Here is a 25,967-nt window from a genome sequence, read left to right on the forward strand (position 1 = left end):
TTCTCTTGAACGCTTATATGTAATAACTCAAGATTTTTTGAGGTCTTGCAAAACACATTGACACCCGCTACGGGTAAAAGTTGTGCTTCATAAAAAAGTAGTAATCTTTTTACTTAATCTCTTCATTTGTGCGTTCACCTTGCGATGCAAATGAAACACACTTTGAACTGGGCTAGGATGTGTGAGGGGGAGCTTTATACAAAAATAAAGATCTCTGTCCACTGAACGATTGTACAGCAAGGGCCAAACTACATAAACTCGATTGGTTGTGCCAATTTCCACTATATAATACATTGACAACGCGTGTTGTTCTGCTCCATCGTTTTGCAGTTCTTTGCTGTTTCACAGCAGTAAAAAGTAAGGATGTATTTTAAAAGCACCATTTTGCTGCGGCAAGATAGCACTGTCACAGCACATGAAAGAGTGAAATAGCACACCCTTAAATCTTTTTGTAAGATGTGAAATACCACTTTCTCATATATATTTTTTTTAAATATCCTCTTCTGCGCAGTTTATGAAATGTGACCACCAACACTTTGGTACATGAATATCCATACTCTCAAACATACATGGGAGCTGTTGTACTGCTTCTTTCTACTCAAGACAAACTGTCCCTCATCCTTGTGCAGTGATCTGGTGCACACAACTTCACACTCTGAAAAAGGAGCGGTCATCCCACCCTGACATTTTAACAGCATTGGATCCAATGGTAGGGAAACCATTCAATTAAACCATAGTATGCTTTCCCTCTGCAATGTGGCGCCATGAGGGTATATTGAATTATTCATAAATAACAACCATACACCACCCGGTGGCTTCTAGATCCTTACACACAACCAAAAGTCAAAGCAAAAGAAAGGTATTTCGCAGAGAAGACGACCAGTCCTCAATCATTTAAACAAGAATGTTATACTAATTTTTCTGAAGATATTATTTTTACTGTATCTTCAGGAAATTGGTAGGCCATTCGATTGTCTTGGGAGTCTTCCACTGCACACTTTATCTATCCTGGGAACCTGTAGGAAAGATTGTTCAGAGGAACTCCAAGTTCTTTTTGGATAGCAGGGCTTTAGACCGACTGGCTTACATTATATAAAAGATGCTGGGTCGAGCAGAGGGTCTTAAACCGAATGTTTCGGTGCACTGGCAGCCAGTGAAGACTCCTTACATCCAACACATGATCATATTCCTTCAATTTGCTTATTACTCTCACTGCACAGTTCAGAATGACCTGGAGTTGTGCTTGGGGCTGCCAGAAAGCCCAAGGAGAGAGCTACCATAGTCCATCCTGGTCATAAGGCACAAGGATACTACGGCTGCGTGGGATTGGTCTGAGAGGAGCGGTAAATGTTTGCTAAACGCCTTCAGTGGTCCAAAGAAGGTGTTGACTACAAAGGAGGTATGGCAGTAGGCTGACAGATGCTCATCAAACGTCAGCCTAGTTATTTAACCTTTAGAACAAGGGTCATGGAAGACCACAAATGCTTGTTCTTGTGATGCTTCTCTTTGCCCTGAAGTAAGAGCTCAGTCTTAGCAGCATTAAGATTCAAAGAATTATGGGTCATCCATTGCTGGGGAGCACCGAGAGCATCCTGCAAGTTGGAAGCGGAACCCAGCACTTGTTGGTTGAGCTGACCCGTAGCATGAACACCATCCACACAGGAGAATGCACAGCATTCGAACGAGCGGATAAGTTGTAGCAAGGGCGGATCTTAATGCCAAATAAGATCTGTCACTAGGAGGAACTTTGCGGAACCCCACAACTGATACCAACACTGGCTGACCAGAAGGTAGAAGATCTTCAGGATTGATGCATCCAAAAAAGGAATTAATTTGTCCCACACCATGCAAAAAAACACCCGTCTAAAAGCCTTCTCAGCAGCGCAATGTGATGCTCATGGCAGTATCATCAGCCTTTGCTGCACGACACAAACGCAGGTCCATTTACTTTCATGAGAAGAACATGTAAACCTCACCTGGAAGCAGCCTGTGGAGTGGGCGGGTTCAACATTTCCACATTACCCCTTTGGGTCCAAGCCCCCCTGAGTCCTGATGTGTCATCTAAAAATCAGACCTCATACAGTCTTCCAGCAGCATTTTCAAATCATTGGGAAAAGCTCCCAGTTTTGCCTTTAGATGTGTCACCCTTGGAGGGCCAGTCACTGTTCAGCAATCACACCCAGCACGACTGAATCAGCTGATGTAATTCATCCAATCAACAATCATTCTCCACTCTCTCATTTCAACTAATTTGTTATGGAGTCACCTCAACGCCTACAGATAGCCCTCTAATATTTCCTATTTCTAGGGAGGAAACCTTTTCTCTAAAAAGGGTCCTTCTTCGCCGAGGCCCCCACTGCTGGATGGCTCCATCTAATGTAGGGCACATAAGACTCTTGGGTCCACTAAGGTGGTCTGTTAGCTGGCAACAAGCTACTGCCAATCCTGCTGGCTCAAACATAAATAAATATACATCTAGACATAACTAAGCCCTTGACTTGTGTTCACACATTGTGAGAACCAATTAGGTGCTACGCACAGAGTCGCACCAGGCACTGCTGACCTGGGCATGCTCTCAAGGTGCACCTACACCCATATTAGAGTGTTGCTACTTCTCCCACAACAAACAGGAAGGCATCCAGCGGCAGCCATGATTCTAGTGAGAACACAGATATGTTTGCAACAAGACTATTGACCATCTCTAGGTAACATTTGTTCAGTGTCCAAAACTGGGGACCATCTGTTCCACATAAATGTGGTGTTCATGGAGAAGAGTGCGGTATGAATGGTGTCTTCTGCGAGGGCATGTTGCATGCACACAAAATGTTAATGCCCTGTACTGGGAATAGCCATTCCAGTTTCCAAATCCCTTGAAAGTCCATGGTATGCAACTACTAACGCCCCAGTAGAAGCTTCACCAACGTCTGGTTTCTGGCAACAACATAAAATCTGCAAGAGCCCTGCGCGAGCACAAAGAAAGCTGACCAAAATCAATTATGTTACTTAGGAGTGCAGCCTGCAGGCATACCCAGACATTAGAGACCTACCCTGAGATTGTCGTATTTAGATGAGGCCCAACCCAAATCCTGGGACCCTCTGTGGCGCCCCCTGTGTGCTCCGCTGAGGGCAGTCTCGAAAATGCTTACACCCCAGATTCAAGACGGTCTCTCTGGGATGTCGCATTTCCTTAATCAGCTGGCACTCCCATTCACGTCTTGAGAACGCTGGGTATCCAGAAATGCAGCCCATCTAGTATTGTCAGCAAAAGTTATAATGTTTTACTGTTGCACTCTGTGTGATTGGTACTGGCTTCCCGCCAAGTTCAAATGTGATATATATATGGATACTGGCCAGTGAGTTAGTGGATTAGATTTACCTGGAAGTCTAGAGACCAGCTCTGCTGCAGCAGCACAGAGGAGTCTGACTGAACAGGAGTCAAAATAAACAAATCCAAACAAAGCACATCTGGAGATAGCCAAGATCTTGTGATGCTTCCCCCTCTCTCAACATAACACGGCCTTTGTCCACATTACTTGGAAAATACTGCCTTATCGCCTAGAGCTGTTAATATATTTGAAGCTTGACTCAGCCTGTGTTCATTTTAATTTTACTACATTTGCTATATGCCAGTGTTTCCCAAACTGTGGTCCGCGGACCCCCAGGGGTCCGTGACACATTCCCAGGGGGTCCGCAGGAAACAGTTTTAAAAGCACAGAAAAGTTTCTTGTATAATTAGCAGCTTTCCAGCAGCAATAAAAGTGTCAAGATGATGCCAGTGATTAATGTACCTGCTGGAGCGGAGGAGAGTTTTGTTTAGTGGCAGCTTTGATTTAACTAATGTAGCACAGAGGGTTAATGTGCCTACTGCAAAGAACGTGTAACATGCATTTTAAAAAGCAGCATTTTATGTGCATAGGTTCATGGTTACTGCTTTTGTCACAGAGATTCTTTTGTTACTGTGCACTTCATAAGTGACAATCGTAATGTAGCAGAGGGACCTATAAACTGTCATCAAAGAGCTGCTTGCAAACTGCATGGTACCAGTTAGTAACTTTTGTTTTTTCCCATATTATTTTTCCCAAGATATTGCTCTATTTGGTACAGAGTTCATGGTGTATGATTCCTGGCATACAGTGCAGAAGCGCCAAATCTACTTTTAGTAAACCTTTACTGCTAACCCTCGCTATGTTTGGATAATCAGGAGTAATATGGGAGTTTATAGGGTCTTAGGGTCTGAGACATCATTTATAAACAACAGTAGCCATCACTGTGACTGCCCAATAATCACAGACTATCTCAGGACCAATAGAAGAATCACTGTAGTAGCAGACAACTACCAACAAAACCTTTTGCTTCATAAAGCCCAGCATTGCTCTCTCGTCTCCGGGTCTTTAGTGCCCACAAGGCTGCCCGCAGATACTTATGCAGCAGCGCTGTCGACGACTCCTTCGACTGAGCCTGGGTCAAGCTGGTCAGACGTTCATCTATACAGGAAGGGCATCAAATGGATAACAATTACGCTGAAAGACATCTTTTCAGGTAACGGTAAAGTGTCTTCTAAAGGACCAATTTTCCAAAACTGTGAGCCTGACACGCCACAGCCAGTTGTTGTAGAACAATAAAGAGTAGTGGGCAAGTGACACAGTGACAAGTAACATGACACTATAGATTATGAAGTGAAAATCCAGGTTCATAAACTGAAGCTAGTTTTCAATTGAGCACAGGAATTGAAAAGAGGAACAGAATTTGGCCACAGAATGGAGACACCACAGACGCATCGAAGGGTCCTGCAGAATTACAAAACTGATAGAATGAGTACTGAAGTGAAAGCTAGGTGTGCCACTACGGTATTTGTGGAATGTCTCCCAGATGAAGTAGTGTCTGAAACCACAGAAGGCACTCTGGAACCCTCTTGCTCACTGGCCGCCCCTGAAGAGCTGTAGATGGATTACCACGTTTGAAACCCACTGAAGGCTCGTTAGCAGTACAGTCATCAGCCAAATAGTTCTCAGGACTGGTCCCTGCAGAGGTGACAGCAGACACTCTGGGCAGGTACCAGAGATGGGAGGCTTCTACGCACTAATTCTCATTTGAGAAGGTGGTCCTTTACTATAATGCTTATTTCGAGAACAGAGAACAGAGACTCGACTCTACACCGACTCAGGCCCTGCCCACCAAGACACCCATTCTCTACACTGTCATAAGTCCCGTGCAGGCCCATTGTCGTTTTCCGTATGTTAGCATGAGCACGTTGCAGACCATCCTCTGCTTTGCACGTTACCGTACAGATATATTTTGCTTTATCCGCCAATGTACTTTCACACAAAACATGTGGTTGTTTTGCGCTCTGTTCTTTTTCTGGGATTTAGTCTGAACATGTAGACAAGGCCGAACAACAATGCCCCATGTTATTCTGTTCATGACTTAGCACCTAGACAAAACACGCAAATGCAGCTGTTGTTTGGAAACACAGACTTTTTTTCATATAGGTATGCACAGATAGGTAACACACTCTTGGAGAGGGACCATTCCAGGGAAATGATTGTGCCAGCGTCTGGGATGTAAAACTTTTATCGGTGTATACTGAGGTAATGGTCTACTGCTAACACCTATATAATAATTTTGCTTCTGTAGAAGGGGAGGGAGGTTAGGCTACACTGTCATATATAATGACAGCTCCATTTACGGTTTACGGACTACTTGCTATGCTAACTGGATTTGTTTTGGGCATTTTTCTACTTGTAGTGGCACGTATATTGCATACTAGAGTACAATAGTTAAAATAAACATTTTAAACTTTCCTCGTGTCTATGTCAGAACTTACTGTGGACTAGTACGAGTGTGTGAACAAAAGGGTGTGTCCTGCAACCACGATTCCTGAGACGGTCGGGAATGTTGTGTTCTGGGGTGTCTAATCACTTGTTCCTCTATGAGTGAGTAGGAGGGCAAGTGAGACACTATAGCTAGTCATTCCCGGGCTCAAGAATACTCAAGTGGTAGGATGACTCAGTCCTGCCTACTAAGGTCCCATAATCCCAAGCATAGTTCTGTGACTTCGCAGAATCCCTGCAACAGCACCTGGTCAGACTCTTCTCAAGCAGAGAATCCCCTGCATATAGGGTCAGACTCAGCCCACCTACGACGACTCCTCACATCAAGAGTCATCCACACCCAGAGAGCAACCTTCACACAAAGACATCAGCCCACTCTCACTGCACAAACACCTCCCTCTGCACACCAGTCACTGCCCACACTCACTGCACTGATCGATCTCTACGTCGCGTAAGACTGCATTCCCTTACACTGCACAAAAGCCCTCTTCCTGCCCCAGGCAGACTTGGCTCATCTTCCCACATCGAGTTCGGTACTGCAGAAAGACATCCTCCAATATAGTTTGTTAAAGAGTCTGGAAGTGGTCATCGCCCAGTATGACGAGGACCCCCAAAACACACCTATCATTTAAATTTAAAGACTAACTTGTTGTTCTTACGCCAATAAAAATAGCTGGGCTTCATGCTTTACTTCACTCTCATGCTGCCCCCGCCATCAACACAATGGCTGAATCGACTAACATTTAGTCTCTCAGTAGGATTAAACACCCACTCTCACCTGAGCACCGCAAACCATCAGCACACTCATTAGTTATCGCTCATCTGAACTTTGTATAAGTCATGCTAGCAACTATTCCTCAAGCATCAATTGCTCTGCTGTAATGAATGTGCCATTTATATGGTTGAATGGCCTGAATATGACCGATGCCCACCACCATCTCAGAATATTTTGACCTAACAGTGATGTGTAGGCCAGCCTAGTAAGAATAAGCTACAAAATAGAGCTTGAATATGTCCTTTAATGTTTCCGACTTTATCTTGCATAACGGCAGTGCTTGCTATTGGCTTTGGCATACTCTTATGCCGTCTTGCATACTAATTTTGCTTGTTTGCAGGAATAGAGGCCTATGCTTGAGTGACTCAATTTTTCTAAGCTGTCGTCATCTTCTGAGCATGGTGAGAAGCCATGTTTTGCTTTTCACTTGTTTTCTGCACTTAGTATACTGGAAGGAACTGGTTCTTGTCAGAGGAATGTACTTGTTCGGCTCCGAAGTTATAACAGACGCCTGGCCAGCTGTGGCCTTGGTGCGGAGTGGTACAGAATCTGATGGAAAAGAGGGGGCAAGGCTCACAGGACCTTCGCCTTACGTTTCCATTGGTACTAAAGGAGGTGTCTGGGTTCCGATCTTTGGAAGTCCACCACAAAGCAGACGTGCAGCTGTGACGGTGGTACGAATGGTACCGCCCTGTCTCCTGATTCGGCCGGAGAAACGGGCTCCCCTCTGGCAAAGTGGAAGCGGGATGAATAGACAGTTGGTGAGGTGTTCCACTAATTCTTATATTTCTATTGATCTTGCCTAACTATCTTCTTCTGTTTTCAGGTTCTATACATTTATATACATATAAGTTCTATATATGTTTTACTGATTGCGTTTAGCAATTGCCTAGGTGTTAGTTTGACAATGGATATTTGCATATAGTACAATTTGGCCTACAGTGTATTCGTGACACTAATAAAAATACTTAATAAACAAAAAAAGAGTGTCTAGAGATACAGGTTTTGCCACAGTGGGGAGCAACAAACTCAAGCTTATGAGACGACCTCACTGGGACGTTTAAAGAAAGCCCTCACTCACCACCTAGTGATGACATGCTTCATCATCGGGCTTCACCAAAGAGACCGAATGTCTCTTTGGTGTGCTGCAACGCCAGAATTACTGCGGAGCGGGATAGTGAGTAAAGGGCGTGTTGAGTGATACTAAACTAGTGAGTGATGAGGGTATTAAAAAAGTCAGTAGTGTATCACAATGAAAATTTTATTCTATGACCACTAAAGACAATGATTAAAATAATGTGTATGGAAGCAGTCCACGTTAAGTTGAGTGGAGGATTCCTATGCATCAGTCGACATGTTTCTTGCCATCGAAACGGTGTGATTTTACCCGGCAATTCTTCAGGACTAAAAAGTGTTCTATACCCTGGTGGTATGGACGCGCTAAGGCCCACCCTTACCTAGGGGCGTGAAAGTGAAAATTAAACAAAATTGTAAAAAGTGCAAAAAATTAGGAAGAATAAATGGCTTCCTAATAACTCCTGGTTTAGGAGGCTTCGATTTAGCGATTTCTGCACTTTTCTGGCGTTAAATTAAATCACCATGGATCTCAGGAGGGGGGTGGGAGCGTATTCGGCACACCGCCCTCGACGCTCGGCACCCTCAGTCTACCTGCATCGCCCTCGGACTGGATCCTGAAGCTAATAAAAATACCCCAGAGCATATAATTATTTGTCTGTTTTCCCTGGGACGGGAGTTGTGAATTCTTCTTAGCCAAGTGCTGTCGAATAGAAGGATGGTAAGTTTCCCTTCTTAAGGTAATTGTGTATTGGGAAGTTGTTCTACTCCTAACCAGGGAGTGTAAATTTGAATTCTTCCACCCCCAGCCTTGTTGTGAGAGGTATTATGTGTGTGTGCATTGAGCATATGTGGTTCTTCCTAGGTGAGTATTCTGTGGCGGAGAGGAGCGGTAAATTGCCTCACGCACAGCGCCTGTCACTAGGAAGATTGTTATTGTGTACTAGTCCTCTCGGCAAGGGCTAGATTATAAATAGTGTTATTATTCCTATCTTGGGTAAGTATTATGGAGTGTGATATTGCACTTTATGGATCCCAAGAGGAATGAGCTTGCATGTCCGGATTATTAGCAAAAATCGGGCCGTTACATCTGCTCAAGGCGGTTTTTCATTTCATGACCACACTCATACAAACCATGATCCCATCTCCCCAATGCAAAGTGATTTACAATGTCTAACCATCTAAGTTAGGATTAAATTCAAACTTTGCAGCCGGTCGTACTAAGACATTAACCTAAGTAAGTCTTCCTATCTGGTCAATTTGGAACCATGGACAGACAAAGAGGTCCCTTGAGCAAGAACTGTTCCTACCTAGAGGCTACAAGAAATAAAGTGTCCAAAGCACAAAATCGAACTTTGAGTGGAACTGTCAAAACTACTTGTTTTCTTAATGCAATTATTTTTAAAACTTTTGCATCCCCACTTTAAATCTGTTAAATATCACCCATCCTTCATGAGCTTGTATATCTCAAGATGTTCCTACTGTTTACTATTTGTATCCAATTCTCTACAGTAAATCAATACAAAAATTAAAGAATTGTTAAATGGCAACAACTCACTCAAGCCACACAAACACACTGCCCTTCACCCCATGTCAGACAATACAAACACACACAGCACCTTTGCCATGTCCAATGCCGCCTCATGTACTGCTCTTGTTGCTACTCACAGTTATGATTCAGATCCTTCAAATTTCGGCTAATGTTTATCGCTATGTCTTTCATCTCCATGTATTTTAAGCAGGTCAGCTTATTCATTTTTTCCAAGAGTTTGTAATCTTCGCTGGTTGCTGGAAGAAAAAATAAAAACATCTAAGAACTTTGAATATTTCAGTTAGTGAGAATGGTCAGATTTTAGAGGGCTGTTGCTTAACAAATCCCGTACTGCAACTCAGGAGTACATCCTGGCGTCACCTAACGTGACGGCTCCCATTTTTCTTAAGCGGAGTGTCTCTCTGTTCATTGGTCTGTGTTTATAAAAAGTTGGGGTCTTTAGTAATGGATTCCAAAGTTCTTAAAATATTTTCTAGTGGATAAAGAACCTCATCGTCCAGGTCAGTTCGCTCTTACTCATTAATGAATTGTGACTTTATACTGGGAACAAGATAAGGGAGAAATTGGTAGTAGTAAAACAAAATGAAAATACACAGTCAGGCCACAGACGTGTGGCATGGGGGATATAGTGCCTTGGACTCACCAGTCAGTTCACCACTCAGGTACGTGGACATCTTGGTGAACATGTCCTTGCACAGCTCGTTGATATCTGCTTCTGCTGGCTCCTTTGCTTCCTCCGCTGTCTCGATCACGGTATCATCTAAAGGAATAACAAAAGACGATCGGTCAGCAAGAACCCTTGGTTAAATGTACTTTTGTCCAAGCAAACTTTATGTAGGGGAGTGTCATAAGCCAAAAATGATCTTGCCTCCAACATAAAACTTAGAATCTGTGTCATTCATTGGAAACAGACATCAAAGAAGGAATCACCGCCAAGAGAAGGGCCTGGCATTTCAGGAAACTGCCTGATTCCTGATAGAGTTTCTCCTGAGCAGTTTGCATTACCTAGTATTTTCCACTGAATAATGTATCGTCTAAGCTATCCGACTAACTATAGCACAAACAAAACATAACTTGTATCACTTCCCGGTTCAAGGCAGGGGTGTAACTGAGTATTATGTGTCTGGGTCCAGAGATGGGATGTGATGCACGCCTGCGGTGTTTGGCACCTTTCCAAGAAGGCCTCTTTTGCAAACACTGGGGACTATTTTCAGAGCTGTATTGTTCAATGATTTCCGTCCATTGTGACATGGGTCTGCTGTCCATGGCTAGGAAGGGCAGTGTTCGGGCAGCTCTCACTGCTGCAGAGGGTCCCTGCCCCTACTAGAGAGGGATGACTGCTACCATCGACACAGGGGTGTGGCTTTCACTGCGTAAAGGGGGATTCAGAAGTATGCGAGCTAGTAATAATAAATTGCTTTTATACTGCACTTCTGCCATTTCTAAGTGCTGCAAATAACACATTTTATTAATACCCACTTTATGGCACTCAATACTGGCCAAGAAAGGCTATCAAGAGGAGTCTGCCAATAAACAACAGAGGGTCCCTGAAATCTCAATAGGGAGGAAGGGTGCAGGGAAAAACACAAGTTAAGTAACAAAATCTTCCTCCAAACAGTTATACTATTATGGGTGATTCGTCCACACTATATAAATAGTTGTCCCGCAGAATATAGAGTATCACAACATTTTATAAATTCACATTTTATTAATATCAAAAATAGGTGAGATAATCACATAAATATACATTTAAAAATTGCTTTCCTTCCTACCATATGTGCTAACAGTACACAGGCAGAGGCCCATAGTGAAAAAACAAAGCCAGATAACAGAACCTTACAAATACAATGACAATATGTGCATGACAATAATTCAAACACAGAAAAACATATAATACACTAATACAATGAAATTACAATACAACAAAAAGAGACTAGACTGGAAAATCAAGAGGAGTCTGCCTTGACTGGATTTACAACCCATGACCTGCTACACATCACAATTAGACAGCTATCAGAGATAGCCTGCAGCCTACTGAGAATAGTGAACCTGTTATTGTGCATGACCCACATTAGCAACCATTTCCTGTCCTTCTTTCTGATGCAAAAGAGCGGATCTAATCCTCTCTCAGCACGTTGCTCATCTCCAGTGTGGCAGTAGCAAGCTCATGTTCACAGCAGCTTTCACCAGTAAGGACATGGTGAGCACACACCAGTACTCAAGACGTGTTCCACTGTGCAATGTGCTAAGACAACTAGCCTCAGTTTATTGCAGCTGCTACCCATGGTATGCAGGGAACTGACTGCCTCTGCAGTATGCAGGAAGTAGTTGCATAGTGTACAGAGAAACCATCCCAGCCTTTGGCAAGTACTCTGAACCCATTCCAGCCATCTCATTTTAGCTCACTGTGCCACTACAGGATCAACAATAACCAAAGCAGCCTGGTATTGCTACAACAGGGTGATTCCAGCCCACACTGCGAGGTCACTTCGCCTATAAAGAGCAACACGCACAACCCCATACGGGTTTCATCTCACTGAGGCTGCTCCATGAGGCGCAGTTTGAGATCTGTTGCACAATGAGCTACGGGAGGCACCTCAAAACTTGCATATTGGATTTGGTATGTCTTAATGAGAAAAACGTTTCCTTTTGTTTTAGTGGCACCACCTTCTGTATTTGGGGGCCATTTGATGTGGGAGGCTTCCTGCTAAGAACCACCATCTCAGGAGGTGAGTCCCAAGTTTCCTAAGTGCGCGGTCTAGTGGCTACGGGCGGATCTGTGTTTATTTACTAGCAGCACGCAGCCATGCACCAGGGGTATGCCAAAGACTGTCTGCACCCAGCTGTGCCAAGTTCAGACAATCTTAGAGAGATGTTGGCAGTGTGACCCATGCTACCCACCTTAGTTACACTGGTCAGGAGCTGTTCCCCATCAGCATTAACATCAATCTCCTCAATGAGAGCTGTGAGAGGGCATATTTGGGGTGGATTGGTCATGATTAAGGCCCTTGGGTCTCATTTTCTGCCTCCTAAACTGGAGGCCACTCTACAAACATCAATAGGAAGTTCAGAGAAACATTTTGCTCTTTTGTTCATTATAGAATCCCGGCTTGGGGGGCATCAAACCCGACTTAGAAATAGCAATGCTCGCAAGGTTCGCGATCTGAAAGGAAGGAGAGGTGGCTGCCCTCGTTTTGAGCATGGCAACCAAGCTTAGTACCAAGTAAACATAGATCAGGGTCTCCAAACCTCTTCTACAACAAGAGCTAGCGGGCACACCTTGGAGGATTACTAGTAGTGAACCATTCAGATGCATGTCACAAAACTGAGATGCAAAAATATAATATCCAGAACATTGACTGATACTAATCATGGAAATACATATATATGAAAGTACAGATTTACCATTCCAAACTTAACATCTGCATACCGTATAATATATATCTTCAAGATAAATAGATGTGTACAGTGAAACCATACTTACCTATATATGCTTACAATTAGGATATTGTACTATACATATATTGTCTGGATACAATATTTTGGCTGAGCAATATTTAAAAATTCGATATTGTAATAGAACAACAATCGTCCCAATGTATAGGATGGGGTTACTAACAGCAATGTCAGAAAAAGAGTCATCCCATAAAATGCCTAATGAATAACAGCGGCAGCATTTAGTGCCTGCCGCGTAAATACATTTTGGATTTTCATTCATATGATTTTCAAACATCAGCATATCAGTTACTCAAAATATATGGTTTTCTATTAAATATGCACTTTCCATTTTGCGTTACTACAAAGACAACATTGTCTTTCTTTGAAAAAACAATTTTTGCCTCAAAAATCAGATTTCATGCATGGTTTTGAAATATGGTCTACCTTGGTTTTCTGAAGTTCCTAACTGGGAAGCTCTAAAGGCTTCAAAATTAGGTGGTGAGCCCTGCATGAAGGGAAAGGGTGCATTTAAAGATAAAAAAATACATCTTTATTTATTTTATTCAATCTCAAGACCAGCAGACAATGAAATCAGTTTGATAACAGCTATTGCATGGGAGGCAACATAAGCCTCATGATAGTCCTTAATAACACTAGTAAATATTGTAACATACTAACAAAGATATGCATATACAATATCACAGCAATAGCAATGTCACAGATGTCTAAGAACTAAATAGGGAAAGAAAAGTGAAATCAAACTTCACATTGAATCACATAAAACCAACTACGCTCATAATCGCCCTCCTCGTCTGTCAACAACTCCCACCCCTCTCCACCTAGACAATAAAACACAATGTCGAGGGAGACAAAGGGACCTCAAAATCCTCTCTGAAAACCACAGGACCTCATTCACTAGGGGACAACAATGTAGTCAGTTTTTAAATATAATCTACCCGTTGCTCAATGAGGTTGCATCTCACATCCCTAGCCCGAGCTTTGGTTCTAATGGAAAGCTCTGCTGACGCCCAGCGTACCACATTCCCCTGCCATGTTGGAATGACAGGGACGGCTGTCTCCTTCCAGGACATGGCTATACATCGCTTTGCTAGGATCTGCGCCAGATTCTGGAAACAATAATGGTTTCGTTTTTTGGGTTATCACTCCTATGTTAAGGAGACAGCAAGTGGGATCACAGGGCAGGATGGAGTTCGTAGTGGTTGAAATACAAGATGTCGCCGCATGCCAGTAATCTGAGATCACTGGACATGTCCAGACCATATGCAAAAAGTCAGCTGTATCATGAGTGCATCTGGGACAGTGTGTACTATCCTCAGGATACATCTTGGCTATTCTGTCCGGGAAAAGGTATGTATGGTGCAGGTAATTGAGTTGCATGTACAATCTAGAGTTTGGCGAGATCAGTTTAAGGGAACTAAGTCATCTCTGCCAAACAGGGTCCGCCAACTCCGTGGACAACCGGGCATCCGACCAGTCTCTGAGGCAAAAAGAACAATTGATGGACAGAATGCGAACAATGTCATACATTCACCCCAGTACAGAGATCTGGGCCTAAATCCATCGTTTTTTTGCTCACCATGCCATTCCAGTTTGAACCCAGCCATATGCAAATCAGTCTTGACCCTGTGCCCAATGGGAACCGTCCAACCTGAACTGCCAGGTTAGTTCCTCCCTGGACTGGAAACAAGCATCCAAGGACCAGTTTTGGGGTTTCATCACATATCAGCCAAGATAGCTTGACTCCAGTGGCATGGAGAGCACGGGCTGTCCATACCTGTCCCACTCGGGGTGACAAATGCAAAAAGAACAATTGGTGAACAGAATGCAGAACAATGTCATACATTCACCCCAGTGGAAAGATCTGGGCCTAAATCTAAAAGGGCAAGGGAGCAATGGCCAAACAAACCACGATTCAGTGTCATATAGGACAGATATCATTTGGTGCGAGGTCGTGGCAGTCAGCATCAATCTCTCTCGGAGTTCCACATTTTGCCAGCCACATCCCGAAGAGCTGAGTATACCAGAAACTGTCCTGGGGTAGGCCACTACTCTCCGTCAAGTCTTCGAACATGCACATAGGCCACTATTACGTCCCCCCATGCCGTATAACCAGCTGTCATCCAGTCGTCCACACAGTAGAGGGCCCGTAAGGATCTGCAAAGTGGTGATTCCCATAAGGTTAACCTAGGGGTGAACGGGACATCCCTCCGGCCGTTGTGAGTGTATTTCCTCCAGCCCGATATAGCCACTATAGATAAAACATTGGGGGCCTCCCGGTGAGAGAGACATGTCAGTAACCATCCAAGTATGGAACGTCCACCCAAGTCAAGACCCAGTGTTTCCCTTTCAGGTCATGACACAGCATGGATCCATCGTGGTGGCCATTGTAGCTGAGCAGCAGCCTAGTTTAACCCATAATCGGGAGCACCCAGACCTCCCATCTCAAATGCCGGGGTCATTGCTTCGATCTTAACTCTATGTCTCTTAGGGTGCCAGATTAGGGATGTGAGTAAACGTCGAAGCTCCTGAAAATTGGATGTCTTCAAGATCACTGGATGTGCCGCAAAATCAGTAGTAGTGTAATGATGTTTGAACATGTTTCCACTGTCCATTTCTCGCCACACTGGTTCGTAGGCACTCTAAGATGCTCTATTTTTATCCAAGAAGTATTTTATCGCTATGGCTCCTTTTTCAAGCAAAACTCAAATATTTTATTACGTTTTTATTGGGTACTACCTTTGTTGTCCGTTTCCCTATTACTGGACCTACCGCAAAGATGCAGCACCCTCCAGGAGGTACGCAGGGAACTGCCCTGCACCCTCCATAAGGTATGCAGGGAGCTGCCCCGCACCCTCCAGGAGGTACACAGAGATGCACAGCACATCTCAGTGGCACACGGGGAGCTGCTCCTCTTCCCCTAGTGGTGCATAGAGAGCTGCCCCGCACTCTCCAGCGGTACACAGGGAGCTGCCCAGCACTCTCCAGCGGTACACAGGGAGCTGCCCAGCACTCTCCAGCGGTACACAGGGAGCTGCCCAGCACTCTCCAGCGGTACACAGGGAGCTGCTCCGCACTCGCCGGCGGTACACAGGGAGCTGCTCCGCACTCGCCGGCGGTACACAGGGAGCTGCCTGGCACATCCCTGTAGCACACAGGGAGCTGTTCCGCCACCAGCACCCTGCTCCCCTCACCCCCACACTACACACGGAACTGCCACAGAATAGTCAGGGAGCAACACGCTCAGTGCAGAGGGAGCTGTCCCAGTACACAGGGAGCAGCTCACCCAGTACACAGGGAGGATCTCAGCCAGAGCACAGGGAGCTGTGTCCAGTACACAGGGAGGATCTCAGCCAGAGCACAGGGAGCTGTGTCCAGTACACAGGGAGGATCTCGGCCAGTACACAGGAAGCTGTGTCCAGTACAAAGGGAGGATCTCGGCCAGTACACAGGGAGGATCTCAGCCCGTACACAGGGAGCTGTCCCAGGGCACACGTAGCTGTGGCCACTACAAAAGGATCTTACTCAGTGCGCAGGGAAGAGCTCAGCCAGTGCACAGGGATCTGACCCACAGCAGACAGGGAAGAATTCACCCAGTACACAGGGAGCTGTACCAAGTGTATATGGAGCTGTCCCAGAGCACAGGGAGCTGTCCCAAGAGCACGGGGAGCTGTCCCAAGTGCACGGGGAGCTGTCCCAAGTGCACGGGGAGCTGTCCCAAGTGCACGGGGAGCTGTCCCAAGTGCACGGGGAGCTGTCCCAAGTGCACGGGGAGCTGTCCCAAGTGCACGGGGAGCTGTCCCAAGTGCACGGGGAGCAGGGAGCTGTCCCAAGTGCACAGGGAGCTGTCCCAAGTGCGCAGGGAGCTGTCCCAAGTGCGCAGGGAGCTGTCCCAAGTGCGCAGGGAGCTGTCCCAAGTGCGCAGGGAGCTGTGGCCAGTGCACAGGGAGCTGTGGCCAGTGCACAGGGAGCTGTGGCCAGTGCACAGGGAGCTGTGGCCAGTGCACAGGGAGCTGTGGCCAGTGCAGAGGGAGCTGTGGACAGTGCACAGGGAGCTGGCACAGGGAGCTGTCCCAGTGCAGAGGGAACTGCCCCAGTGCAGAGGGAGATGTGGCCAGTGCAGAGGGAGCTGTGGCCAGTGCACAGGGAGCTGTGGCCAGTGCACAGGAAGCTGTGGCCAGTGCACAGGGAGCTGTGGCCAGTGCACAGGGAGCTGTGGCCAGTGCACAGGGAGCTGTGGCCAGTGCACAGGGAGCTGTGGCCAGTGCACAGGGAGCTGTGGCCAGTGCACAGGGAGCTGTGGCCAGTGCACAGGGAGCTGTGGCCAGTGCACAGGGAGCTGTGGCCAGTGCACAGGAAGCTGTGGCCAGTGCACAGGAAGCTGTGGCCAGTGCACAGGAAGCTGTGGCCAGTGCACAGGAAGCTGTGGCCAGTGCACAGGGAGCTGTGGCCAGTGCACAGGGAGCTGTGGCCAGTGCACAGGGAGCTGTGGACAGTGCACAGGGAGCTGGCACAGGGAGCTGTCCCAGTGCAGAGGGAACTGCCCCAGTGCAGAGGGAGATGTGGCCAGTGCAGAGGGAGCTGTGGCCAGTGCACAGGGAGCTGTGGCCAGTGCACAGGGAGCTGTGGCCAGTGCACAGGAAGCTGTGGCCAGTGCACAGGGAGCTGTGGTCAGTGCACGGGGAGCTGTCCCAAGTGCACGGGGAGCTGTCCCAAGTGCACGGGGAGCTGTCCCAAGTGCACGGGGAGCTGTCCCAAGTGCACGGGGAGCTGTCCCAAGTGCACGGGGAGCAGGGAGCTGTCCCAAGTGCACAGGGAGCTGTCCCAAGTGCGCAGGGAGCTGTCCCAAGTGCGCAGGGAGCTGTCCCAAGTGCGCAGGGAGCTGTCCCAAGTGCGCAGGGAGCTGTGGCCAGTGCACAGGGAGCTGTGGCCAGTGCACAGGGAGCTGTGGCCAGTGCACAGGGAGCTGTGGCCAGTGCAGAGGGAGCTGTGGACAGTGCACAGGGAGCTGGCACAGGGAGCTGTCCCAGTGCAGAGGGAACTGCCCCAGTGCAGAGGGAGATGTGGCCAGTGCAGAGGGAGCTGTGGCCAGTGCACAGGGAGCTGTGGCCAGTGCACAGGAAGCTGTGGCCAGTGCACAGGGAGCTGTGGCCAGTGCACAGGGAGCTGTGGCCAGTGCACAGGGAGCTGTGGCCAGTGCACAGGGAGCTGTGGCCAGTGCACAGGGAGCTGTGGCCAGTGCACAGGGAGCTGTGGCCAGTGCACAGGGAGCTGTGGCCAGTGCACAGGAAGCTGTGGCCAGTGCACAGGAAGCTGTGGCCAGTGCACAGGAAGCTGTGGCCAGTGCACAGGAAGCTGTGGCCAGTGCACAGGAAGCTGTGGCCAGTGCACAGGGAGCTGTGGCCAGTGCACAGGGAGCTGTGGCCAGTGCACAGGGAGCTGTGGACAGTGCACAGGGAGCTGGCACAGGGAGCTGTCCCAGTGCAGAGGGAACTGCCCCAGTGCAGAGGGAGATGTGGCCAGTGCAGAGGGAGCTGTGGCCAGTGCACAGGGAGCTGTGGCCAGTGCACAGGGAGCTGTGGCCAGTGCACAGGAAGCTGTGGCCAGTGCACAGGGAGCTGTGGTCAGTGCACAGGGAGCTGTGGCCAGTGCAGAGGGAGCTGTGGCCAGTGCACAGGAAGCTGTGGCCAGTGCATAGGAAGCTGTGGCCAGTGCAGAGGGAGCTGTGGCCAGTGCACAGGGAGCTGTGGCCAGTGCACAGGAAGCTGTGGCCAGTGCACAGGAAGCTGTGGCCAGTGCACAGGAAGCTGTGGCCAGTGCACAGGGAGCTGTGGCCAGTGCACAGGGAGCTGTGGCCAGTGCACAGGGAGCTGTGGCCAGTGCACAGGGAGCTGTGGCCAGTGCACAGGGAGGGCCAGTGCACAGGGAGCTGTGGCCAGTGCACAGGAAGCTGTGGCCAGTGCACAGGGAGCTGTGGCCAGTGCACAGGGAGCTGTGGCCAGTGCAGAGGGAGCTATCCCAGTGCAGAGGTAACTATCCCAGTGCACAGATAACTGTCCCAGTGCACAGGGAGCTGTGGCCAGTGCACAGGGAGCTGTGGCCAGTGCACAGGGAGCTGTGGCCAGTGCACAGGGAGCTGTGGCCAGTGCACAGGGAGCTGTGGCCAGTGCACAGGGAGCTGTGGCCAGTGCACAGGGAGCTGTGGCCAGTGCACAGGGAGCTGTGGCCAGTGCACAGGGAGCTGTGGCCAGTGCACAGGAAGCTGTGGCCAGTGCACAGGAAGCTGTGGCCAGTGCAGAGGGAGCTGTGGCCAGTGCACAGGGAGCTGTGGCCAGTGCACAGGGAGCTGTGGACAGTGCACAGGGAGCTGGCACAGGGAGCTGTCCCAGTGCAGAGGGAACTGCCCCAGTGCAGAGGGAGATGTGGCCAGTGCAGAGGGAGCTGTGGCCAGTGCACAGGGAGCTGTGGCCAGTGCACAGGGAGCTGTGGCCAGTGCACAGGAAGCTGTGGCCAGTGCACAGGGAGCTGTGGCCAGTGCACAGGGAGCTGTGGCCAGTGCAGAGGGAGCTGTGGCCAGTGCACAGGAAGCTGTGGCCAGTGCATAGGAAGCTGTGGCCAGTGCAGAGGGAGCTGTGGCCAGTGCACAGGGAGCTGTGGCCAGTGCACAGGAAGCTGTGGCCAGTGCACAGGAAGCTGTGGCCAGTGCACAGGAAGCTGTGGCCAGTGCACAGGGAGCTGTGGCCAGTGCACAGGGAGCTGTGGCCAGTGCACAGGAAGCTGTGGCCAGTGCACAGGGAGCTGTGGCCAGTGCACAGGGAGCTGTGGCCAGTGCAGAGGGAGCTATCCCAGTGCACAGGTAACTGTCCCAGTGCACAGATAACTGTCCCAGTGCACAGGGAGCTGTGGCCAGTGCACAGGGAGCTGTGGCCAGTGCACAGGGAGCTGTGGCCAGTGCACAGGGAGCTGTGGCCAGTGCACAGGGAGCTGTGGCCAGTGCACAGGGAGCTGTGGCCAGTGCACAGGGAGCTGTGGCCAGTGCACAGGAAGCTGTGGCCAGTGCACAGGAAGCTGTGGCCAGTGCAGAGGGAGCTGTGGCCAGTGCACAGGGAGCTGTGGCCAGTGCACAGGGAGCTGTGGCCAGTGCACAGGAAGCTGTGGCCAGTGCACAGGGAGCTGTGGCCAGTGCACAGGGAGCTGTGGCCAGTGCACAGGGAGCTGTGGCCAGTGCACAGGGAGCTGTGGCCAGTGCACAGGGAGCTGTGGCCAGTGCACAGGGAGCTGTGGCCAGTGCACAGGGAGCTGTGGCCAGTGCACAGGAAGCTGTGGCCAGTGCACAGGAAGCTGTGGCCAGTGCAGAGGGAGCTGTGGCCAGTGCACAGGGAGCTGTGGCCAGTGCACAGGAAGCTGTGGCCAGTGCACAGGAAGCTGTGGCCAGTGCACAGGGAGCTGTGGCCAGTGCACAGGGAGCTGTGGCCAGTGCACAGGAAGCTGTGGCCAGTGCACAGGAAGCTGTGGCCAGTGCAGAGGGAGCTGTGGCCAGTGCACAGGGAGCTGTGGCCAGTGCACAGGAAGCTGTGGCCAGTGCACAGGAAGCTGTGGCCAGTGCACAGGGAGCTGTGGCCAGTGCAGAGGGAGCTGTCCCAGTGCACAGGTAACTGTCCCAGTGCACAGGGGCTGTGCCGAGTGCACAGGGAGCTCACATTGCACAGGGAGCCATGATCACACACACACAGGGAGCCCCTCCAAGCAGGCAGGGTGCAGCCCCTCCCACCCTACTTGAGCCCCACCGTGCAGAGGGAACCCCTCCGCCAGTACACGGGTCACCACGAGGCGCTGGAGCACCGCCCCGCCCGCTCACCCACTGCTCACGTTTGGCGCCGCGCTCCTTGGCCGCCTCCGGCCCCGGCCCGGCCGACTCCATGGCTGACTCCACCGAGGGGGATCCAGGAAGTGATCCTAGTGCTCCACGCCCAACCGAGCGGCGAAAGAAGCCCAAAACAAGCACCGCCCAACAAACGAAGGGGACGAGCTGTGACCGAAACATGCTAAACACAAACGAAGGACTTGATACTAGACTGCTAAGAGCCGCCATGATGGGGGAACAGAGCCAGGGCCAGGGCCGCCCACTGAACACTGACCTTAACCCAGAGTGTGGATCCCAGGGCAGACATGACACTGGCAAGCATCCCTGGATTTTTCTCTGATATAATCTCTGTGCTTGCTAGTGATTTGGTTAGGTCATACTTACAGAATTTAAAGGCAAAACTACAATTCCCAGAATGCAAAGCGCTCTTTAGATACAAATATTGAATGACATAAAATAGCATAAACTTACTACATGGTTACGTCTCAACTAAGGAAAAAGAAGTCTACTTTTAAGTATTGGCAAAGAAATGAAAGAACGTCTGCAAATCTGTATTGTTAGGACTTTAAACAGACTATTTTGGGTTGCATCCTGGCCTGAATTTTGAGAGGCAGTGGCTACTTTTAAAAAAATGTATACAATTTGCATATCTTCAACCCTTTCCTTTCGTTTCTTTGCGTCATGTCCATAAGTGGTTATTATGATACTCAATGTAATCTTGTCTACAGATTGTGACTTCATTGAGTCATTCAGAGTATCCAGGTAGTTGAAACCTTTGTCAAAACCAACTGGCTAACTTTCCTGAAGTAAATAATTTGTAAACTGTAAAAGTCCTAAACTGGAAAAGTTGTGTCTCAGTGACACAGAGCCATCTCATGACCCTAGTCCAATTTTTCATATTGTTGTGCTACTCACACAGAATCAACTTCCCCATTAAAAAGGTTAGATGCACTGATACGTCCACATCAGTGTCAATACCAAAGATGCAAGGTTACATCTCAGAGAAAGAAGTGCTTATCTACTTCTATATGGCAGCTGAACCCACCAGAACTTCGAAATGTACCAGTGAAAGGAGTGTGAGAGCCTCAGGTGTGGAGTCCTTTTCTTTTTTGACATTTTGTATTGTTTTCTATATGTTCATGCAACAGCAAATACATGTAGACAAATCATGCCACAGGTGTATGACAACAAAATCATGGATCTTGGAAGTTTAATAAAAGACAGTACATTTCAGCAGCATAAAATGCCAATGTATACAACCAGCTCTTGCAGTGCAACAATCTTGCTATACTAATTCCAACAGGGCCCCCATAACTTCTGGTGTTTTTATCAAATCCAAACCTTTATAGTATACAGTCAGTCAAAATACTTTATTGCGATAACTTAATATCATATAAAGACAATGGCAAAGTACAAATTGATCAAGATACATATACGGAAAGTTCATACTTAAAAACAATTAAAATACAATAAGAATACAAACCACGCCACATGTTACAATTCGTATCAGTATGAAATACAAAGTGCAAAGTGCTAAAAAGCTAAAAACAGATACTAAAAAGGAAAACCCCAGCAGGATGAACATAACAAGGACCAGATGTGCCCTAATTACAAGCCATGATATAATTACAAGGTACCTTTTTAGGGTACATAGTCTGTATTACTTAAGGAGGTAGCCACATTTTTTAGTCTAATGTTCCTGCTCCTAATGGCACTCACCAGGAAACTAGCCACATGAAACATAATCCTGGGAGTCTGTAGAAGCTGTAAAAAAATAAGAGCAGGTTTAACTTGAATAAATCTCTCCTCCTTAAGAATTGGCACAAGGAACTTTCTCCTAGCATCAATGTAATGACTACAGAACATTACAAGGTGTATTGTATTTTGTTCGGAGAAATGATCACAAGAACATGGTAACGCCTTTTCTGGGGTACTCCAAGCAAGATAAAAACCAAGATTAAAATGTATCAAATTAAAACGAAAGCGAGTTAAAATAAACCTGTGGTAAGGGTGAGTCACCATGTTCAAATAGTTTTCTGGGCCGTCAGGTATGGATAATATTAGACTTGCCCTAACACTAGATTTTTTTAGCTCACACTCTTCTCTCTCCAGAGATAGAAGCTCTCTCTTTGCGCATTTTGTAAGCGCAATATCTTTAGATGTTATAGAATCTGTTTCAGAATAAAGCTCTGGCCTCCCCATCCTGGAAAAATTTTCCTTGATGTAAGTCAACCACTTAATATTGTTGACTTTGTCCAAACACAAACAATCTCTCATAATAATATGGTTTAAGGGGATTTCTTTGTTAAGCCACAACCTCAGCCATGCTACTAAAGGTGCTGTTTTTATCAGGTCTGTGATGTAGCCTTCCCCTAATTCCATATGAACAGTGTAGGACGGGGTCGATTGTGGAACACCAAGGACTGATCTAAAAAATTTGTTTTCCATGATTTGTAGAGAATCCAGTCCCCTATATCCCCATATAGAGCTTCCATAGGTTGCCACCGAGATGCATTTAGCCGTATAGATTTTCAATATGGCTATGATTGGCCTAGCCCCAAGTTTCTTGGAGAACCCCTGAAGGGCTGCAGAAGTTCTTGCTAATGCAATTACTCTATTCTTGACCTGGGGACCCCAATTTCCCTTCTCGTCAAATGTAATTCCTAAATAAGGGAAGGCGGTTACTCGAGCAAGCTTCTCCTGCCCGCAAAGAAAAGTTTTATGACAATTTTTTCATGCTACTCTGCCCAAGAGCATAACTTGAGATTTCTTTGTATTTATTTTCAAATCTAGTGAGCCCATGAAAGTTTCAAAGGCATCCAGAAGGCGTTGGAGCCCCACCCCAGTACGCGCAAGAAGAACCGCGCCATCCGCGTAGAGGAGGACAGGAATCCCCTGTTCCCCTGCACGCGGAATATCAGGCGTCACGTCCCTAAGAGCAGGCTCCAAGGCATTCACATATAGAGTGAACAACAGGGGTGCCAAAATGCACCCCTGTCTAACCCTATCTGACCATATTTACGTCCTATGAGACCGGTAGTTACTAGGTCCAAGGAGACAGGATTGTGATCGCTGAAAACAGAAACCACAGTTTTATACATTAAGACCTTATCTAAAAAGCACAATGAAATAAATATATAATCAATAATAGAGCCATTGTCTGTTCCCTTAAATGTAGGGAGCCATCTTGCTAAAAAAAATTCTAAACATTCCCCCTGTTTGTTATGTTCAAGATGGATAGGTGAACAGTTCGGGGGGGATTCTATTTCATCGCAAACACACATTAATGAGCACGGGTGTATGTTAAAATCACCCAAGAAGATGATTTAAAAAAAATTAACATTTTCACTGTAGACTGACAGAAACTGGTCCAATCTATCTAGGCTATATAGAGTACAGTCAGATGCGTTGGAATTATAAAAATTTATAAATAAAATATTGGGAGATTCTGCCGACGAAAGTTCAACTATTAGACATTGTTCGGAGCCCGAATCACATTTCTTTAGGCGACCATTAATATCTATTTTAAAAAGGCTTAACAGGCCTCCCTTGGCTCTTCCTGCAACGCTAGACACTGCAGGGATACAGAAATGACTATAGCCATCTAAAGAAAAACTGTTATTTGTATCCCATGTTTCCTGCAAAGCAATTATGTCGAACCTTGTCATAAAATCTGTCCATGCCACGTTTCCTACTTTAGACTTAATTCCTGCAATATTCCAGGTAATCATACTAAATACTTGTACTTGTTTCTCTTCATGGCTTATGTGTGCAGGCGGAAGTCAATCATTTTGATCCAGAAAGGATAGAGGAGCATAACGGTTAGACAGCGAAAGGGGTTGTGCAAAAGAATTGTGATGAACTGGATGAGGTGGGTGGTATTCAGTATTTCGATGATGATCTTGGCCCCATCTATTATTTATGTCCCTATTATTATCCCACCCGAATGCAGGGGTCCTGGGGTAGGTGACATTTTGTTGTTCTCCATAATTTTTTTTTAAGGTTAATGGGACAACAGTACCCTGCCTGCGTTGGGGCGGAAGTAAGTTAGTGAGGATGTTTGGTAAGACGCCTGCATGTGAAAAACTCACTGCCACACAATCCCCTTTAAATTTTTTGGGGCGATTTCCTAACAAGGAAACCCTTTTTGCGGTCTTAATCTCCTGAGCCAATTGCTGCCCCCCCCCCCCCCCGGGCTAGCCTCACATTATTTGTAAACCATTGCAATGCCTTGTTTGACAAAGAAGTGGAAGATTCTACTATGCCCGCTTCTAAGGGGGGAACATTGGCTAGTACTAGTACAACAGGTGAAGCTTCAACTATAAATTGTAAAGGGTCCGTTGTCTGGGCTTGTACTAGGGGGATTTCAACTGTTAAAGGACCATCCCCTTTACCAGCTGTTTCGTTAGCATTTAGTAGCGGTGACTGTGTTGGGGGATTATTTGGCAGCAGATCATCTATTCCTTCACCGTCAGCATCTGCGTGCTCTCCAATGTTATTGCCCATGTTAACGACCAGCGTGGTAATATTTTTAACTCCCTCCACTAATTTATTCTGCTGCCCTCCTAACTTTTTAACCTCAGTTTGTAGTTTGTCTATCTTAGCTACTAGAGGTTTAATAATAGCTTTAATTTTACTTTCAATCAGCTCAGCAATTTTTACAAACAAGTCATCATCAACATTAACTCCCCAACATCCCCTCTCCATTTTCCTTTAATTTATCCTTTGGAGTATTTGCCCTCTTCCACCTTGTCCCCGACCTTAACCCTCCCCGTTTTGGCTGAGTTTTAACACCAGAACGTTTTGTCCGAGGGGCATGGTCAGATAAGGACTGATCTTCCTCTGAGGGACAAGACTGTATCTCCTGATCCAAGTCACTGTCTATATTGTTCACCGGGTCCGCAATGAGTGCCTCGGGGGCTGGCACCATGTTCTCAATTAAGTTGCAGCTGCCCTGGTTAATAGAAAGAACCGAGCGAACCTCAGGATTAGTTTCCAAGGATATGATATCATCAGTGGGAAGAAGTATACTAGGGGTCAGGCATTGTAGGTCTGGTGATTGACTCAACCCCAAAGATTCTCTTCTCTGTATATTTATTTTTTGCACTGTTTGGACCAGATAGTTTTCCATAGTGTTTATAGCAGTGACCGCGCCTCTTTTTGGCATCCTGCCACTGAAGCCAGGGAACTATCTCCACAATCTTACGTGTAGGTGAAAACACAACAATGCCTTACTTGGTTATTCCAGTTTTCCTCGAGCATCCAACAGCGTTTCTGGCCCTGTCGCTTCCTGCCGCTGAGGGCCGTAGAGGGCCCGCCCTTTGCCCGGGCTTAGCCCCGGGCGTCCCGCTCGCGTCCTGCGATGCGGGGGTGTCTGCAGATTTATCGCGACTGCTGGCGCTCTCTCGCCGCCTT

At 47.4% G+C, this 25,967-nt stretch overlaps 1 protein-coding gene across 1 annotated transcript in view; it reads right to left on the reverse strand.

Moving 5' to 3' along the window:
- The window catches only part of BLOC1S2 (biogenesis of lysosomal organelles complex 1 subunit 2), a 29,855-nt gene extending 9,189 nt beyond the window's left edge, over positions 1-20,666 (reverse strand). Inside the window, exons 1-3 of the mRNA XM_078667979.1 lie at positions 20,558-20,666; positions 9,876-9,992; positions 9,349-9,468 (exon numbers count right to left, since the gene is read on the reverse strand). Coding sequence (XP_078524105.1) covers positions 9,349-9,468; positions 9,876-9,992; positions 20,558-20,609 — 289 coding nt within the window. The 5' untranslated portion in view covers positions 20,610-20,666. The remainder of the gene's footprint in view (positions 1-9,348; positions 9,469-9,875; positions 9,993-20,557) is intronic.
- Between the last annotated feature and the right edge of the window lie 5,301 nt (positions 20,667-25,967).

Source organism: Lissotriton helveticus, chromosome 11 (genome assembly GCF_964261635.1).
Source record: "Lissotriton helveticus chromosome 11, aLisHel1.1, whole genome shotgun sequence".
NCBI lineage: Eukaryota > Metazoa > Chordata > Amphibia > Caudata > Salamandridae > Lissotriton > Lissotriton helveticus.